At 37.2% G+C, this 11722-nt stretch overlaps 2 protein-coding genes across 10 annotated transcripts in view; one reads left to right on the top strand and one right to left on the bottom strand.

The window, feature by feature from the left end:
• Positions 1 to 522: 522 nt before the first annotated feature.
• On the bottom strand, positions 523 to 7078 carry ptgr2 (prostaglandin reductase 2). 7 transcript variants are annotated; one of them, XM_081347291.1, is made up of 9 exons: positions 5295 to 5451; positions 5057 to 5175; positions 3927 to 4491; positions 3658 to 3828; positions 2578 to 2787; positions 2354 to 2475; positions 1211 to 1298; positions 1096 to 1135; positions 523 to 994 (listed from the first exon to the last, which is right to left on the bottom strand). In XM_081347291.1, the coding sequence occupies exons 3-9, from the start codon at positions 4107 to 4109 to the stop codon at positions 930 to 932; spliced, it is 879 nt and encodes a 292-aa protein (XP_081203417.1). In that variant the 5' UTR covers positions 4110 to 4491; positions 5057 to 5175; positions 5295 to 5451; the 3' UTR covers positions 523 to 929. The 7 variants fall into 7 exon arrangements, with proteins under 7 accessions (XP_081203417.1, XP_081203415.1, XP_081203416.1 ...); XM_081347289.1 differs by lacking the exon at positions 5295 to 5451 and adding an exon at positions 6882 to 7078 and having other exon boundaries at positions 526 to 994; positions 3927 to 4118; XM_081347290.1 differs by having other exon boundaries at positions 526 to 994; positions 3927 to 4118; positions 5295 to 5447.
• mideasb (mitotic deacetylase associated SANT domain protein b) overlaps positions 6376 to 11722 on the top strand; it is a 25031-nt gene continuing 19684 nt past the window's right edge. For 2 of the 3 annotated variants that reach the window (XM_081347288.1, XM_081347286.1), the window contains exon 1: positions 9564 to 9918. The gene's annotated coding sequence lies outside the window, so the exon portion shown is untranslated. Of the gene's footprint in view, positions 6508 to 9563; positions 9919 to 11722 lie in introns of those variants that run through there. The other variant, XM_081347287.1, reaches the window with a different exon arrangement.

Below are 11722 nucleotides of genomic sequence, written 5' to 3'. Positions count from 1 at the left end.
GGCGTCTTTTTTGTGTAAAGGTATCAAGAGTTTGTAATATTATTGTCTTAAAAAAAAAAAATATATATATATATATATATATATATATATATATATATATATAATACAATTAATGTACTTGTAAGAGATAAAGCTAACCATTTTCAAACTAGCCACCATCTTGATATTTGGCACATATTCTGTTAAAACATTTGTGGTCAGTAAGAATAAAAAAAAAAAAGAAACTAATACTTTTACTCAGCAAGGATGCATTCAATTGATTGGAAGTAACAGTAAACAGTCATCCAAAAAAATACTGAAACAATTGTATCACAGTTTCCACATTAATATTAAGCAGCACAACTGTTTTCCACATTAAAAATAATAAATATTTCTTGAGCACCAAATCATATTAGAATTATTTCTGAAGACTGGAGTAATGATGCTGAAAATTCAGCTTTGTCATCACAGAAATAAATTACATTTTAAAATATATAAAATTAGCTGTTTTTACTGTATTTTTGATCAAATAAATGCAGCCTTGGTGAGACAGACATAGTTACATTTATTTTATGAACAAATTATATACATTTTCAGTGGCAAACCTCAAGCAGTCTTTTAATCAAACTTTTATTAAAACAAAAATCAACTTTAATCAAACAAAATGTTAAACTTTTGATATGTTACTTAAAAATTACATTAAAATTAGTTTAAAATGGAAATTTAGAACAAGGCCAATTTTAATTCATTTTATTTTATTTTAAACTTCTCATTTATCTGATGCCTTTATCTATAGTGACTTCCAGCACACTTAAAGGGGCAGCCCCACTGAAGCAACATCAAATGTCTTTTCAATAGAGTGCTTCATAGTAACCTTTGAGTTACCAGTCCAGATTCATAACAACTACACCACAAAACTCCCACAAGGCCTCCAGATGCAGATGTTTGTGTCAGTCTGAAATTTTGACAACTTGTTTACCTACGTTGCCCCCGGTCATCATGGAGCAGAACGCCTCTGAAATATGCAAGTATAGTATTAATATAATAAAAAAAGGACGGTTCATACAATATGTATGCAGAGTACATGAGAAATGAATGACAATAACACACTCTCACCTCCCATGTTTTCTATACCAGTTACAACAGTTTCCAACACCTGTCAAATGAAAAGGAGGAATACGGTGAACAGAAGGTTTGTTATGTTTTGGAAACATGGCTGTGGTAGATTTACCTTTATCTGGCCCATCTTTACCCAGTGACTGAGCTGCATAAGACCTTCTTCATGTTTCTCCAAGTAGTTCAATACAACAAATCTCTCCCTGTGAACATATAGTGCGTACAAGTTGGGAATATAAAAATTATATGTCAAAAATAAAACAGACATTTCTGTGATTATTTCCTGTATAATGTGTTAAAAATAACTCAACCGTGGCTCTCTGTGAAACACCCGAAAAACACCTTTTTTGTCTTATTGCGCTTCAACGGGCAAACATGAAATTGTCAAAATGCCCGTTTTTGTCAATTATCTTTGTAAGCACAGTCTTAAATGAGTTAAAAAGTTTTAAATGGATGTAAAGAGTTGGAGATAATCAGATTTGTGGCAGATCTATGTCGTGTGCGTCAGGTCTTAAAGTGACAGTAACCTAATATTCCTGCTGCTGTCTGTCATTAATATTAATCAAAGGACAAAAGAACAAGAGAAAATCCCTCACTGCTCTTGATTGGATAACTTTTGTAGAAATAGTCTTCATTCAATACAGTGAAGACTGTGCAGTGTTATTTTACATTAGATTACTTTATTCATTTTCTGTACTATTTCTTACCTGAATATTACTGTTAGACCTACCAGAAAATCTTAAAGCAGTGTTTATTTCATTTGTATCTTTATTCTATTGTATTCATTTGTGCCATCACTTGTAATTTTGTTTACTGTTTACTTCAACATACATACTGATGTTTGAACTTTATATTAGTTAGGCTAATAGTTTTTGTTGTGATATTAAAATTGTAACTGAGAATTGTGAAATTTCACTGGTATGTAATGTGTTGGTCTCATTATTATTATTATTTATAAAAATACAATGTCTAGTAAAAAGTAGACTTTTTAGACAATTATCTGGGTAAAAAGGTAAAAAAAAATAAGAAAAAAATATGGCTTTCAATTATACTGTATCGATGAATGCCTATAATTACTCATTTCTTTCCCAGAAATTGAGAAAAAAATGGATAAATCACAATTAATTACAGAAAAATGCTCGATTTATTTGTATTTTTGCAATAGATTGACAGCACTAGACAAATTCATATAAAGAAAACCACAAACATACAAATGTATTAGCCAACAAACTAGGTCCTACTAGTTTCTCTCTAATACCTTGTAATGTTGTTGCGACGCAAAGCATCTTGGGTATGCTCACTTAGAGGAGGAGGGTAAGGCACATCCTTATTGTACTGTGAGATTTGGCCACACAGGATCACATGACCACCGGGATTCATCTACACAGCATGAGAATTGCACTTTAACACAAAAACGACCCTCCGAAATTGACCAAAAAAAAAACAGTTGTAAGAAGGCAGCACATACTGTGAGGACTGTACCTGTGATATAACAGCATCGCTGATGGGACCGCCTACATTGTCAAAGTATACATCAATGCCTCTGGGGCACTGCTCTCTCAGCGCTGAGCCGATATCTCCAGTTCTGTAGTTTATCCCTACTGTAAAACCCAGCTCCGTTACCAAGGTCTGGCATTTCTGGTCGGAACCGCAAATGCCCACGACTCTCTCACAACCATCCAATCTGCCAATCTTGAACAACAGAGGGGAGAATTAAAATAACATGGCAAGGACAGAGCAAAAATGATTTAAGTTAAGAATGTATTATGCATGAAGCACACAGTGTGACTTATAGCACTCTGTACAATACCAAATGAGGTCCGTTTACATGACACCGTTTTTAACTATATACAGAAAACTTTTTATGCGTTAAAGGGATAGTTCACCCAAAAATGAAAATTCTGTCATCATTTACTCTCCCTCAAGTTGTTCCAAACCTGTATGATTTCCTTTCTTCTGCTAAACACAAAAGAAGATATTTTAAAGAAGGTTGGTAATTAAACAGTTGCTGGTCCCCATTGACATCCATAGTATTTTTTTTTTCCTACTATGGAAGTCAATGGGGTCCATCAGTCGTTTGGTTACCGACTTTCTTCAAAATATCTTATTTTGTGTTCAGCAGAAGAAAGAAAGTCTTACAGGTTTGGAACAACTTGAGGGAGAGTAAATGATGTCAGCATTTTCATTTTTGGGTGAACTATCCCTTTAATGGTGTTTTGGGGGCCTGGAAATGCAAACTTGAAAATGGGTTTCAAAGAAAAAGTTTTTAAAAAAGACGATACGTTATCGTCAACAAAACGTGAATTTGTGAAAACGGTGATGTAATGCGTATTACGTGTTCAGTCTATAGGTATGTAGTGTTACTTTACAAAGTGACATCGCCAACTACTGGCCTGGCAGCAGAATACAGAGTTTTTATTTGTTTCATGGATCCTCATAACTGGGATCGTTTTGACAATGTCTGTATGCAAAACGACACGCAAAGGGAAATAAAATAAAAATCCTATTTCATAATAACTAAATCTCTATGTTTTAGTAGAGAAAAGGCCAGTCACACATTACCTGTCCAGCAACTGACCCACAAGCTCCAGCTGCTCCACTGATGACCATTGTCTGGTGAGTTCCTGCAGTCACGTGACCCTTCTCTCTCACACCTAACAGAGCAGTGAGGCCAGGCATGCCAACCGCTCCTAGAACATATGACAGGTGTCCATCTACCAACTCTGGGTCAACCTGCAAGAACGAGTACACCACACATCATAAAGCCTCATATCCATATACATCAGAGGTCTATTTGATCAAACTGAAAGACTATTTGATAAACATTACACCTTTTGTAAAAGGCTGCCATCCATCACATCGTAGGTTTGCCAATGCCAGTTGAAGGAGGTGACGATATTGCCCACAGATAAAGCCTTGTTCTTGCTGGCCTCGATTACACCAACTCCACCTCCATCCACACACTCATCTAATCTACATGGCAACAGGTAGTCTGCTCCAGTATCATCGTTCATGCGACAGCGCTGAATTGAGTTTGGTGTTGTATTGTTTCATAAATAAGTGAATAAGTTAATGCTTGATGATAATAAATTCATTCAGGCTGATATTTGTTGTGAATAATATGCATGATGTGTATATATATATATATATACACACATGCATATATATATATACAGTACTTTTCAAAAGTCTTAGGCATGTTAATACCCCCCCCCCCCCAAAATGGTTTTAAGTCAGTTATTCATATCTTTTACTGTAGTGTGTCAGTAGGAAATATCAGTTTACATTTCCAAACATTCTTTTTGCCATTAATTGTAATAATCCAGTGAGATTTCTGTATGCACAAGGAATCTGACAACAGCCGGTATGATCTGATCTCACCATCATCGAGTCCGTCTGTGATTACATGAAGAAACAGAAAAAACTGAGACAGACTAAATCCAGAAGAACTGCAGGAACGTCTCCAAGATGCTTGAAGAAACCTTCCTGCAAAGCTACAGTACTGTGAAAAGTACAGGCACTTGTGTTAAAATGCTGTAAAGTGAGAATGCTTTCAAAAATAAAATCTTATTTTAGAATAAAAACTTCTATTAACGAATTCAAATCAATGGTGTAATGTTTAAAATGGCTTTTGTCCAGGTACACTTGCGTATAGTTTTTCAGGCAGCTTTGCAGGAAGGTTTCTTCAAGCATCTCGGAGACATTCCCGCAGTTCTTCTGGATTTAGTCTGTCTTTACATTATGTCAGTTACATGCCTAAGACTTTTGCACAGTACTGTATATATACTCAAACAAAATAGACAAGTATGTACAGGTGTGCACTCACACAGAATAGAATAGAATTAACAGGGAATGGAATGAAGAGGTAGGGTATTGTATTTACTTCATGAAAACTCAAACCACATAAAAGATAATAAGAAGAAAGAATGAAGAATGAATGAAGTAAGGAAGGTCATCTCACCATGTAAGGGTCAACTGAAAGAAAGAGTGTCCGAACTAACACTTGCCCTTCTTTCAACTCGGGGGATTTCCTAATCTCTTCTACACGAAAATTCTCTGGAACCGGATGACCATTTTTTCCTGATCATACAGGGAAAACCAATGAACTGGAGACCCTTGCAGCACAGTGACGTCCTGATTAGTGGACTATGTTATTGTTAATTATGTGTAAACTAAGCAAAATCATCAACATGGTTTACCTGGTCGGGAGTGCAAAACAACTCTTTTAACATTTAACATTTTCCTTTTTATTTTATTACTCAAGGTTTTTAAGACTTATAATGCAACTCTCAAAATCGTGCTCGCAGCGACTGCATTTCTTCCTGATATAATCACATGACACCCAGGCGCTCGTCTGATTGGCTGGAAGATAGTTAAAGGACTGGTCGCATGTGCTGTGATGATGGGAAATCAGACTCACGAATCGGTTCTTTCGAGCAGTTCGTTTTAAAGAACCGGTTCTTTTTACGACTATATGGCCTAGTTTCAAAGACAGGGTTTACAGTACACTAAGACAGGATTAGGCCTTAGTTCAATTAGGACATTTAAGTAGCTTTTTTAAACGTGCCTTAAAAACATTAGAGGTGTGCATCTTGAGACAAAACAATGGTACTGAGATATTTTAAGATATTTCAGTTCAAGTTGCTTTCAGCTCAAACATGCATTTTAGTTTGGGACTAGCTTAAGCCTCGTCTATGAAACCGGGGATATACATAATATACAACAAAAATCATAAAAATAATAAGCAGATTCACAGTATTTTCATGAGTTCATGTAAGTTTGTTGCAGCTTTGAAAAAACAAAGTCATTTACAACCCAACTTGAATTTACATTGAACAATACTATAATACAGCACTGTTTTGACTCAAACGTTTTATGTGCATCAATAAAATGCTATTAATAGCAGCTTACTCGTCTCTCAGTTCAACGAGTCGGAGTTGATAATCACTCGAACCGATTCAGTCCGATTCGTAAACGGAATAAAAAACGATCCGACTCAAAAGATTCGTTTACAATTCGGAGATCGCTTGTTTACTCTGAGCACTAGTGCAAATCTTTAACATTCGATTTCTTTATGGGATCGTTTAAGGCCTATTTTGTTACAGTACTTGTTTCAAAGGAGACATCTATGACTCCAAGATGTGGAGTTTACATTCATTGAACTCGAGTAGCCGATGGTAATATTCATATGTGATCGTAAATATGCCACAATTTTACTAAACGTGTCTCCTGTATTGAAGGTGCAAGAGACATATGACATCACTGTGCAATTTGCAGCGGGTGGCGCTCTTCTTACCAACGAGGAAGTGACGCTACAGTCAAAGGCTTAAAGTTTTTTTCCCCCTTTTTTTTCTTGAAAGCAACACGAAAAAGATCTGGATCGCTGGAGAATCGTCGCAGATGTCTTTACAGGTAATGTAATGCGCAATAAGTCATTCTAACTAGACCCAATTCGTTTGTATTCCCCCTCGTAAAGCGTTTATTTGATGAGTTTCTGCAGGACGTCGAAAGAAGACCTTGCTCAGGAGCATGAATTCAATTGGGTGGTTCCATACTTTTGACAGAAACAATCAGATGCGCTTTTACAGTCGTTATTACGAGTGGCGAACCTTCTTCATACGTGCATAATTGCACGAGCGCAGCGAGCATTGCAACTACACATGTGAGCGGCAACAGAAAGTGCTTATCGTTAGAATAGTTGTGTTGCAACAAATGTCTAATGTCTAAATGCATGCGTTTCCTTTAAATCAGTGATGGTGTCAGCAGCGCGTATGTCAGATCTGTACCTGCAAAATGATGGATCATGTTACTGTTGTGCAACATTTGGTGGTGTTGCAACAACTGTGTCATGTAAACTTGTGTCAGCCTCCCCCCCTAAGAGGCGCTTACTGACTGAGGGCAGTCCTTTTCACCTGGGACAAAATGTAATTGTTTATGTACTTGCAGTTTGAGATCTGGGAATCAATCATGCATGTACTGTAGCTATTAAATAGGATGCAGGCACGCGCCCATCTGTATTTTACGATTAAGCATGCAGTCTGCATGCATAAGGAACTTACATCTGATTCCAGTATTGTATGAGAATAATGTTTTACGCACCCGAATAGCATTCAAGGTATCAGATTTTTTTTACTGAGGCTGGTACACTCAGCACATGCCATACCCGGTGAATGGGTGGCATGTCTGATGGCTTTGCACTTTATTTTAAGGCACAGCAGAGAGAGAGAGAGAGAGAGAGAGTGTGTGTGTGTGTGTGTGTGTGTGTGTGTGTGTGTGTGTGTGTGTGAGAGAGAGAGAGAGAGAGTCAGTCAGTCAGTCAGTCCACAAACTGACACGATGAGGCCTATGGGTGTCTCCTTACTCTCGGCAGCACATGCTTGATCATGTCCGGGCTGCTGAACCTCTGCACGAATGTAGAAAAGGCATGATTGGAGTTACAGAGTCCAGATTCAGAACTTTCACAACCGCTGTAAAAGGCAGTCTGCCTTGCCTTGACACTCTGCTTGCTCCTACATAATCATGTTCACAACGTTCCCTTTTTATATTGATAACAATCAAATCAGTGAGAATGGATTAGGGCTATTGTCTGTGCGAATTCTGTTGGTGTAACATAAATGGAACTGTAATTCAGTGCTTTTTTTCCTCTAAGTTTCTTAGATTGTGATAATATCTGCTACATGTTAGTTAATAGATCCATAATGTATCCTTAAACTGTGTAAATTGGTGTCTAGTTCAAAAAGTGCTGTTACAACATATCCCAGTGAGTTGCGGTAGTTTTAACCAGGGTGGAGGTGCACATAATATATGTACACATACACACACACACACACACACACACACACACATACACACATATATATATATATATATATATATATATATATATATATATATATACACACACACAGTACCGGTCAAAAGTTTTAAAAATGACCATTTCTAATCTTTTTGAAAGAAGTCTCTTATGCTCATCAAGCCTACATTTATTTGATAAAAAAATACAGAAACCATGATTTCTGAAGTGGCACTGTGACAGTGACATTGAAGACTGGAGTAATGGCTGATGAAAATTCAGCTTTGCATCACAGAAATAAATTATATTTTAAAGTATGTTAAAATAGAAAACCATTATTTTAAATTGTAATAATATTTCACAATATTACAGTATTTTCTGTATTTTTTTTAATCAAATAAATGCAGGCTTGATGAGCGTAGGAGACTTCTTTCAAAAACATTCAAAATAGTAATGTTTCTGTACTGTGTATATTACTAGAACACAACTTCCACGTGCAATAACTGCATGCTCCTATGTTGTTGTTGAGAATATTTTCAACAAAGTTTTCTACATTCAGCATTAAAGAGGGCAAATTTTATCATTCAGATGAACGGTGTATATGCATTTTAAACACATTATGTTCTTAGTTCATGCAATGAATGCATATCACTGAATTTATAGCATAGCCTATTTAATTCAACAGCTCAGGTAAAGTTAATGGTATGACCCATTTTAGGGGTGGCAAAAATTATAATTTAAAATTAGTCAGAGCTAGAAAATTATCTTCATATTTACAGGTAAAGCTTAATATTACAGGTAGACTATTTCCAACATCTTGTTTTGCTGTCCTTCACGGGGGATCCAGCCGTATTTATTGGGGACAGACCCTACCAAACCCCCCCATAATTTGCACCCTGGTTGTAACAGTCATAAAACATGGACATTTTAAATGTTATGTATAAATTTGTTGCAGCTAATCTAATCAAAAAAATAATAATCACACCCCATAATCACTCCAATTTCATTTTAAACATTTTAATTGAAAATGTCAAATATAAATAAGTTTAATTTTAATTCAAATGGCAGAGCTAAAACGCCTCTAAAAATGAAAGATAATGTTTGCTTTTGTCACTCTCACTGAAATGTTGGTCTGTACAAAATAAGCTTGTGCAGATATTTAACCTGCTGTCTGATCCATCTTTTAACATGATCACAAATTAAAATAGGCTAATACAATTATAGTCGTCTTTTTTGTCCTATATCCGGTATAGTTTTACACTATCATTCACCTCAGGAGTGTGGTGGTCATGGGTGATTTCCCATGTATCTAATTTCTGAGTAGTTAAACGGTTGTCTTGAGTTGCAACACACTCCCTGGTCCCCCCCCCCCTTCCCCCCCCCCCAATCCAAACAACCATGCAGTTTGTTTGTTATGAAAAACATATAAAATTTCTCTCATTTGCTGGTTTTCCACTAGTTTCAACCACGTGTGTCTTGTCTTTTGCTCTCTGACCACATCTGAAATCACTGACTCGATTCAGGTATGAATGGGGATGTTTAGTACATGCCATGTTCTGAAGAACGTTTCCCAGTGACGGAATTTCCCGCATGGCTTGTGCATTTGCTGTAACTCACAGCGCCCCGCATGGAAGGGGAAAGACCTTATATGGCAGCGGAAGTGGGTGTGGCCAACAGGACAGTAAGGGATCACAAGACTTCAGCTGAAAGAGAATGTGTTGTTCCATACTCCGTGGACGAGTGAGCTAGATTGTTTTTGAGCGATTTGATTCGCATGCGCGTGCAATAGTAACGAAATCGAGTGCAATTGTTTTGGAAAAAGCCTCGCCATTTTGTCAAAGAAGCCCTCCATTTCTCGGTGGTTTCACTTGCACAAGGATCTACCTCTTGACTTGAATATTACTGGAGTGAGGTCAGCATTGCATGACTCAATCGTGGATAAGCATGCAGTCATTTCTGTACTGTTGCATTGGACCTCGGCTTGCAGTTGTTCTTTCTTAGGGCGACGTGAGGCGCAGAAAATAACTACGGTAAGGATTATTTTTTTTAAATGGATTATTTAATGCTTAAGACATTATGTTTGGCCAATCGAAACCATGCAATTGACAATCCTTCGCAAGTTGTTGCAGAATATTATTCGCATCCGAGCGTGCGCTGCGTGTGGCTCGATCTTACTCCCGGGTAATAAGACTGAAAGCAAAAACTAACTCCCAAATTACATTCACCAGAGTTGACAACTAGGAAAGGACAGGACGGGGGCTTGTCATTTACCACTTTTATTATTTTGCTGCTCAAGCATGCTTCATAGTGTGTATTGTTGTCTGACTTTGTTGCAGTGTGACACGGAATTAGTGACTGGATAATCCCTTTTCTGCAACAAAGGACTTCTGGTAAATAGCGCTGAGCTGGCTTCACTGGGAAGGGGGGTCCAGGAAGGGCACCCATGTAGTAGCCTATGCAAACGCACGGTCTGTGTATCAAAGCCTTGAGCTGTTTACCCAGACGGGGCGATTTGAACGCGTTACGACGCGCCATGATACTAGTGTGTTAAATGTAAAATGTTCTGTACTCACACTCGTGTTGTCCCGAACCCGTGTGACTTGCTTTGTGGAACACAAGACAAGACGTTATGCAGAATGACACGCGTCTTTTCCACAAAATGAAAGTGAATGGTACTCTCATTCTGCATAACATCTCCTTTTCCACAGAAGAATGACAGTCACTCAGGTTGGAACAACACGAGGCGGAGTAAATTATGACAGAATATTGATTTATTCAAGTATATAAACTTATAAAAGGCGGCTCGAGACCCCGTCCTGTGTCTACGCCCCCTAGAATGCTGTCTAGTTAGGCAGCTCTCTAGGTTTTGATCCACAACCACTCTCTGATGGGAATTCACTCATGCCTCATCACTTGAGTCTGTTCTGCATTCGGTCGCGGTTTAAATTAAGAAGTAGGTTCGATTAGGTAACCGTGGGCTACTTTAAGTTACAAGCTTAATAAACGCGTTGTCAACTGTTAAAACCCTGGCTTGTGTAACCTTGCGTCGCTTGCTTATGTTGTTTTGCTAATGTAATGACATTCGTGTGCTTTCAGTGAAAGAACTGAACGCCATGCATATTTATTCAATAGGGTTTGTAATTCACTGAAACGTGTTAGGTGAATTTGACCTACAATATGGTCTTATCACTTTAACTGGACGTTGGTTTGGTTTATGCAATTGTTGTTTACATCCCCGCGCTGTTACGTGTTTTTCATTGCGTTGCGACACCACTGAAAATACTGCTTTGAGTATGCAGTATTGATACACTTTACTATGTTGACCTTAACGATACTTTTTTTCCTACTAGATGATTTGGCCAAAATGTAATGTAAACAAACACGACTGAATGTTACTTTTGTAACATTACTTTGTAGAATTCTCAGTGCTGTGGGTTTGATTTAGGCTACTCAACAGCAACAGTCACCATTAAATCAATTGACAATTCTTGTTTTTTTTAACGGAATATTGCAGTATTTATTATAAATTAATATATAAAATTCATATGCCCTCGTAATCTTTAATCAAAATAACGTCCCCTCCCACTTGCAGTGATCTCTTCTCTTCATTGATTACGTGTTTACCTGCGTGAGGGCGGGGCAACCTGCCACTCATGAGATCACAGCAATAGCAAACAATGATACAAAGATCCAGTCAATTATACATTATTTAGATAATTGGTCAAAAAATAAATCTGTTGAATCCAATTATCTTTCATAGAACTCAATAACGAATAATATATTGATATTAAATATTAATATATTTTATGTCCAATTTTAGTGTGTTACTTTCAA

Source organism: Scardinius erythrophthalmus (assembly GCF_964197995.2).
Source record: "Scardinius erythrophthalmus genome assembly, chromosome: 19".
Taxonomy (NCBI): Eukaryota; Metazoa; Chordata; class Actinopteri; order Cypriniformes; family Leuciscidae; genus Scardinius; species Scardinius erythrophthalmus.
This window is presented reverse-complemented; position numbering and strand designations above follow the sequence as displayed.